This window comes from Cariama cristata, unplaced genomic scaffold, assembly GCF_000690535.1.
Source record: "Cariama cristata isolate BGI_N322 unplaced genomic scaffold, ASM69053v1 scaffold9764, whole genome shotgun sequence".
Classification (NCBI taxonomy): domain Eukaryota; kingdom Metazoa; phylum Chordata; class Aves; order Cariamiformes; family Cariamidae; genus Cariama; species Cariama cristata.
In genome coordinates this window covers 48,942-56,662 of record NW_009612352.1, presented here as the reverse complement: position 1 = coordinate 56,662, position 7,721 = coordinate 48,942, and the positions used below count along the sequence as shown (strand labels likewise).

The 7,721-nt window shown below is 52.6% G+C and overlaps 1 protein-coding gene across 1 annotated transcript in view; it reads left to right on the top strand.

The window, feature by feature from the left end:
- Positions 1 to 300: 300 nt before the first annotated feature.
- Positions 301 to 7,721, top strand: part of LOC104160464 (disintegrin and metalloproteinase domain-containing protein 19-like) — a gene marked incomplete at its 5' end in the record, with an annotated part of 9,959 nt that continues 2,538 nt past the window's right edge. The window contains 8 exons of the mRNA XM_009698591.1: positions 301 to 496; positions 1,665 to 1,773; positions 2,305 to 2,509; positions 3,465 to 3,542; positions 4,530 to 4,638; positions 4,990 to 5,140; positions 5,777 to 5,867; positions 6,562 to 6,807. Of these exons, the coding sequence (XP_009696893.1) occupies positions 301 to 496; positions 1,665 to 1,773; positions 2,305 to 2,509; positions 3,465 to 3,542; positions 4,530 to 4,638; positions 4,990 to 5,140; positions 5,777 to 5,867; positions 6,562 to 6,807 (1,185 nt within the window). The remainder of the gene's footprint in view (positions 497 to 1,664; positions 1,774 to 2,304; positions 2,510 to 3,464; positions 3,543 to 4,529; positions 4,639 to 4,989; positions 5,141 to 5,776; positions 5,868 to 6,561; positions 6,808 to 7,721) is intronic.

The following is a 7,721-nucleotide window of genomic DNA, read 5'->3' as shown; positions in this document are numbered from 1 at the left end:
TACGTCCCCCACCATTCCCTCGGGACTCACATGCTGCCTGTCCATAAGCTCAAACCCTCCCTGGTGCCAAATGAGGAGGGGTATGCATAAACTTGTGTCTGCAGGAGAGTCTCTGCTGGCTGCTTTGTGGCTGGGGTCCAGCCCAGGAATTTGGCTTTATACCTTGACCACCCCATCTAGTCCCACAGGGGACATTATAGATGGTTTACGGCCCCAAGCTGTACCGGGAGGCAGCAGCAATCCCAGCTTGGCCCCTTCGCTGCCACTCAGTGTTGATGTATCTCTCTCCTCCTGTGGCAGCTAAAGGTGGCCGGGACGATCTGCAGGGAAGCAGCGGGATCCTGCGACCTCCCCGAGTATTGCACGGGTGCCTCACCCTACTGCCCGGCCAACGTGTACCTCCTGGATGGCTCGTCCTGTGCCTACGGCGAGGCTTACTGCAACAACGGCATGTGCATGACCCACCACCAACAGTGTGTCCAGCTCTGGGGACCAGGTGAGTCCCACCAACCTCAGCCCTGCCACCACTCTCCGGAGCAGGAGCCACGTTGGGTCTCAGCGCTGTGTCTGCACATGGGGTCCCTATGGCCCCTGCCCGTGGGGCTGGAGGGTGGTGGATGGAGGAGTTGTGCTGTCCCCATCCAGGGTGGGGATCTGCATCCGTGGGGCTGGCGTGGAGGGCTGGGGGTGCTGTGTGCACACACTCTGCTGTGCACAGCCCGTCTACCTTCTGCCTATGGTCCCCATACTGCGTACAGCCCATATATCACATACCGTCCCCGTGCTGCATACGGTCCCCACGCTGCACATGACTCCATATGCTGCAGGTGACCTCCACGCTGTAGTGCAACCCGTACGCTACACATGGCTTCAGCACTGCGTACAGCTCATACACTGCACAGACTGTACATGGCCTTCTCGCTTTAGGTAGCCCATATTCTGCGTATAGCCCCCACGTTGCCTACAGACTCTATACTGCCTACGGCCCATAGGTGATGTGGCTCCGGTGGTGTACATAGCCTCCACAGTGTACATGGGCAGAGTCTTTGTACGGTTACACGCTTCATACGGCTACGTACCGTATACAGCCACAGACGGCATACACCCCCCATGCTGCATACGACCCCCACGCCGCATACGGCCCATAGCCCCTATGCTGCATACGGCCATCTGCTGTGTATGGCCCCCAGGTGCGTACGATCCCATGCTACATAGGGTCCCCTCACTACCTATGGCCACGCACAGCCACGTGCTGCACCCTGCCCCTGTGCGCCCTACGGTCCCCACACCCACGCTCCCAACACCCCACTCGCTCCCGTGTACCCCCCTCTGCTGCTCCCACCCCACACAGGGCACATAGGTGCCCATTTGCATAGCGGTGCTCTCAGCCCCAAAGCCAGCATCCATCGGTACCCCCAGGAAACCTGCGGCAGGCACAGGGAGGAATTCTCCCCCAGGGCCAAAATCCTCTGCAAGACCCCAGAGAAAAGGGGATTTCAGCCCCCTTGTGCTGCTCATGTCCGGGCACCCGCAGCAGCAACTCTCTGGGAGACTTTTCCGTGGTATTTTCTCCATGAGCATCCAGCCACTGCTCCTGGTTTCGGTATTTCTCCTTGCTGGCTGCGTTCCCCATCCCACATGGGATCTTTCCTTCCTCCTTGCAGGTGCCTGGCCGGCCCCAGACGCCTGTTTCCAGGACGTGAACATGGCCGGCAACACCTACGGCAACTGCGGCAAAGACAGCCAAGGGCGCTACGTGAAATGCGACAAGAAGTGGGTGCAGCGCTGGCACCCGTGGGTGACCCATCTCCTCCTCCCGCACCCACAACCCCGGTTGCCCAGCCCTGCAAAGGCACTGGCAGGGTCCTACCTCACCTCCCTGGCATCACCCCTCGGGCCAGCACTGTTTTGGACCTGAGGAAGCCACCAGGTCCATCCTGGGCTCAGTCCTCATCACTGCTGGGAGGTTGTCCCACCATGCATCACCTCCCAACCCAGCCTGAAGTGAAAATCAAAGACAGCATCAGCAGGAGATGATATTTAGGGAGCAAGAGCTCTCCAGTATTCCCAGTTAGACCAGGGATTTAGAGGGATGCCCCCCTGCTTGTTCCCTCCAACATTTCTCTGTGAGGTCCATAATTTATCTAAGTCCTTTCTGAACCTCTCCCATCACAACCTTACATGGCCATAAATTCAGAGGGAGGTGAGCCAGGAGGCAGCGGGGTGGGGGGTGATGGGGCAGGGAGGGTGAGGTGGCCGGTACCCCCATCTCCCACCCTCACCTCAGCTGTGCCCCGCTCCTAGGGATGCTATGTGTGGCAAGATCCAGTGCCAGAGCTCAGCTAAGAAGCCCCAGGGGACCAACACCGTCTCCATTGACACCACCATCCGCTTCAATGGGCGGGAGGTGAAGTGCCGAGGCACCTACATGTACACCACAAAGGACGACGAGCAAGACCTCTCCGACCCTGGGCTGGTGATGACGGGGACGAAATGTGGAGATGGGATGGTGAGTACCTCTTCCTAGGGCTGGGGTCTCCTACAGGAGATCATCTCCTTGGCTTTTATCTCAGCTCCAATGCAGACATTGGCTCTTCTCTGCGTTACAGCCGGGCCATGGAATGTGGTTTCCTCCACACTTGCAGACATTGCCCTGGTGACATCTCAACCGGGGCATTTCCAGACCTCACCAGATGCTTGTGTGTAGGCCACCAAATTTTTCTCTCTGGCCTCCGTGCTTCTTTACTGATTTAATGCATAGTGGAGCAACCCCAACAAGAATTGCGTGCCCCAGGACTTGATGGATGAGGCTTCCTCCTACGAATAAATTGTTTCCCAGGGGAAAGCTGTGTTAGGAATCAAGACGACAGATCCAAACAGATGCTGCTAGCTGAGCATTAGTCTCTTTTACAGCCCCTGCATCTCCAACTACTTTACAGAGGATCAGTTCAGCTAAGAAAAGGCAGAAGCCTGGTAGACAACACGGTAGCAGGGATGCACGCCAGACAGAGTTGGCTGCAGAGATGTGGCCTTTGCTATTTGGGATTTTAATTGTGACATTTTCATCCCAGTTTGCGATGGAAGGCCAAAATGTCGACATTTTCGTGAGAAAGGATGGCTGGTTTTGAAATTCAATGTTGTTTTTTTTGGCTGGTGCCTGCATTTCAGGGCCAGATGGGAAAATGCCTTCTCCAGGAGCTGCCAGGTGGGTTGTCAGGGGAAGGGGGGTGGGAGTGGCGGTGGCTGATGTCCCTTGAGCCATCCTGGATGGGGGAATGGCAGAGGTTTCCTGGACTGTGCTGAGAATTGGAGTGAAATGCATTGACCTGGAACAATACGATTTAACCAACCTGCATTTTCCAACGGACAACATCCTTCCAGAGGACTCCCGTCTGTGAAGCCAGAAGATCACTGTCCTCCTCTTGGGTCTTTCTCTTAACCTCAACTTCTTGGCTCTCTCTCAGGTTTGCAAAGATCGCCGGTGCCAGAATGCCTCCCTTTTTGAGCTGGAAAAGTGCGTTTCCCAGTGCAACGGCCACGGGGTGAGTTATTGCCCGAGACCTACAGCAAGCTCCCGAGATGAGCGCAGATTCTTAAGCAAAACCAAGCATCTCCCACAGGGATGAGCCTTGCAATGCAGTAGGCATCTGCTTTTCATAACTCTCTCATGCATCAGCTATGGGTGAGACTGAGCTGAGATCTTTGCTTACCCGTGTCCAAGTTAGAGGAAGAAGATCACTCATGATGTAAGGACCATCTGCAAAATTTGGATCGGGGTCCAGTTTGAACTGGAGAGTGTTCAGAGCTCCGAGCAGGTGTTTGTTCCCTCTGAGAGCAAAGCAAGAGTCAGAAACACAACTGGGACTGAAAAAAGGCAGGGCGGTGGTTCAGCGAAGAGAAAAAGCCACCCTTGTCCAAAGCGTAAAGGCTACAAAGATTTGACCTCTGCAGAATGCAGGGCTTTGTCAGATAAGGCAACAACAAACTGCTGTAGAAAATCACTGCTGGATTACGTAGAGAAATGTGATCGGTAAAACACCCAAATTTATCCTTCCGTTCCGCTCAGAGTCGTTAAGGCTTTTGGGTTGGATTCTGTGCTTACTAGAAGATCTCTAAGGTCCCTTCCAACCCAACCCATTCTACGGTTCTATGACATGCTGTGGTTTAACGGGAAAGACCCTGAGGGGGAGATGTTTAACAAACTTCTGCCCTAACACAAAGTATGAAGGGCGTCAGGCTTGCCTAGTCAAGCGGTGTGAAAACTGAGGGTATAAGCTACCTGTCTTCAAGGTTTCTGCAAAGAGCAGGGAAATAAAAGTAGCAGCAAGAAAATATCTCTGTACATTGCAATCGCAGATTTGAGGGCAACACAGGCACGATCCAAGTGATGTTCAAGGGGTGAATAATGGCAGGGGTTAAGCTCCTTCAGCCCAGACTCCTGCCATTGGCCATCTGCTCTCATCCCCACCACAGAGACCATCGTTTCTATACATCTCTTGTGGTCTCCAGCCCTCCTTCTCTCTCTGCAGGTCTGCAACAGCAACAAGAACTGCCACTGCGATGCCGGCTGGGCTCCCCCGTACTGCGAGAAGCCAGGCTTGGGTGGCAGCGTGGACAGTGGCCCTGTGCAGCGTGACAGTGAGTCACGACTTCTCGTCCGGTGCCTTGTGACACTGGTGGGGCTGGAGAGATGCCATGAGAGGGGGAAATGGGGCAATAAAGCTGCTGACAGCTCCGCTCCCAAATGTGCTGGATTGGGTCCGTTCAGACAGGCTCACAGCTTGTGCCCAGCTCTGGTTGCTTGGTGGCCACCTGTTTTTAACAGAGGCCATCAGATGGTACTGATCCCTTTTTGGAGGTGCGATCAGCAATGATGCCTCTGGCCTGGGTGGCTGGGAATGGGCAGGCGAGACCGACGTTTCCATCGAGGGAAGCTGGAGGTTGTTGGTTCTCCCAGTGCCACGCTCATCTCTGTACTTTCCCTGCCAGATCACAAAGCTGTTTTAGTAATCCTTCTGCTCATCTTCCTGGTCTTCTTCCCGGCTCTGATGATGAGCATCTACTTTTGGTACCGGCGGGAGAACTCGCTCCTGAATAAATGGATAAAGGAGATGAGGAGGAGGAGCCAGGAGACATATAGGTGGGTGATGCCTCCTAAATCCCTTCTCTCTTGAGGACCCAGTGAGACAGTGAAACCTTGTTTTCTTGCCACTGGCAGCATCTAGCCTGGTCAGAAGAGTTGTGGGGGAGCTGGTGGTGCACAGGGTCTATTTCAAACTGGTGTGGGATCTGGTTTGAGATATGAAGAGCTCTCTCCTGGGAAAATCTGAGGCTCTCAGCTCTTCCCTGAGCAGAGGACAGGAATGGTCCTCTGGACAGGACCACCCCAGAGAGTGATGATGAAGGTGAGTTGATACCTAGAAGCTTTCTCACCATCTGCTCCTAGCAGACTGCAAGAACTAGAAGGGCTCTAAAGGAGCACTGAAGTTAGATATTCTGTTTATTTCTCCTCCCAGTACTGGTAGAGACATACACATACCTCAGAGCCTCTGCAATAATTTGAGAAAAAAACGCAGAACCAAACAACCTCCTTAATTACCCTCATTATCTCAAGACAGACTCGTCATCCCTGCTCACCCAGCTCTGCAAGACTGTCTGTTAACGATCTGTTAATGGAGACAGGAGCTCGCTGATGTGCCGCATTTTGGGAGGCAGCTGTTGCAGAAATGGTTGCTTTATTTTGCCATCTGTGATTTACGTTTGTGATCCCGGGCAGGAACAAAACCGTCAGTCGGAAGTCAACCAGTGGCCGTCCCAAAGCTGCTTTCACCTTGCGGAACATTTCCACCTCCAGCCACATAAATAAAGTAAGTAATAACTCCCCTTCCAGATTTGTTTGCTCTCCGTGGGACTTGATACTTGTGGGGTGATCACGTCTACCTCTAGCAAATGGGCAAGCAACTGGTGCTCTGTGATGGTTTTGCATTGTGTCTACACTGTGAGCCCTTGGTCAGTAGTACACATCCCTCCTAAAAGTGAGTCTGTTGAGCTCTGCCTGCTCAAAAAGACCCCGGTGATTGCCAGGAGCCTCCGCCGGGAAATTGCCCATCACCATGGCAAAGCTTAGCTGGGGCTGTGCAATCCTGCTGATGACTTTGTGCTGGGTCTCTGGGGAGGCAGGTGCTTCTGCTGCTGGTTATGTCAGCTCTGGTGACCTTGGGCTGAATTTAGGATGAATTTAGGTTTTTTGTGCACGGTCACAGTGGCTGAGAGCGGGACAGAACGATGTCTCCTGTCTGATGGAAATTTGGTATGGATTCACCAGAGCTGGCCCTGCTCCAGATCTCCTGAGACCAGCACCTTTTTCATCCCTGTGTGCTCTCATATGGTTAGCGAGGAGCAAACATGTAAAAGTGGTGGTCTCAGAAAGTGGAATAAATACCCACTGCTCCTCCTGCAACTCCCTAGCACCCAGACCTTGAGGGGACATCTGCTTTCCAGCACCCAGGAAAACACACCTGAGGATTTTTCTCCATACTTCTGCTTTTCTCATCCCTGCAGGCAACGCGGGCTGCGTTCCCCCCCAAGCTCACTGCTCACCAACTGGGCTCTCAGCCTGTCAACATTGTCCACCCTCTTCACTCGGCTCCTCACTCCATCCCTCCGCGCCCAAGAGACCCCAAACCTGCCAGACCACCTCCACCAGTCAGCAAATCGCCCATGGTCCCCACCAAAACGGTTGTCTCCCAGGCTAAGCTGCCACCTCCAAAGAAACCTCTTCCCTGCAGCCCCGTGAGGACCCCACTGGTGAGCTTTACTGGTTGGCTGTGATTTCCTTCCAGACTCATAGAAATTCCCTGGGTTTTGGCTGCCTGTAACTCTCTTGGGTTGGACACTATTAAGGAGCCGTCACACCACCCCAGGAGATGAATCTGTTGCAAAGGTGAAGAAAGTTCATTAGATAATGAGAACATTTTAAGGTAGTTTGGGTGTTGTTCCATGCTTTGTGGCATCTCAGCTGTGTGTTGTCCGAAAAGCGGATTCATGCCCAACATGCAATAAGCCAATTCCACATGCTCAGGAGACAGATTGTGTTTATTCAGGCCTGGGTGCTTGGTGGACCATTCCACAAATCAGCCACACCAGCAGCAAGTTATAGTGTTCCTTTTATGCATAAAAATCACGGATCAATATTTTTCCATATACACCTACTCACTACTAATTGGTTGGTAATTTACATACGATTACATCATACGATTACATGATCATTTCTACCACTACGCATGCTCAAGGGAAGGGTCTTCACTTGGACAATGATATTTTTGACCTGTGGGCATGAGTTTTAGTATTATAATGAAGGCAGGTTACTAGAGGACACCTTAAAAACTAGTTTCATTGCCAAGTTGGATAATCAAATGGACACTTTGCCAGGTTGTCATATAACTCATCCGTGCTCAGTAACTTAACACGATCTATTCCAGGTGTTCTTCATCAATTTCCAGGACTTTACATACCCTGACTCCCTTCATGAATCCATTATTGTTAATCAAAGTCATCTTAACCAAGACTCAAAGCAAGGCAGAACACAGTTTTCTATACAAATAGTTTGTTACTCTGATGATATAGGGAGGTTCAGGTTGGATATTAGGAAGAACTTCTTCACTGTAAGAGTCGTCAGCATTGGAATGGGCTCCCCAGGGAGGGGGGGGGGGCACCACACC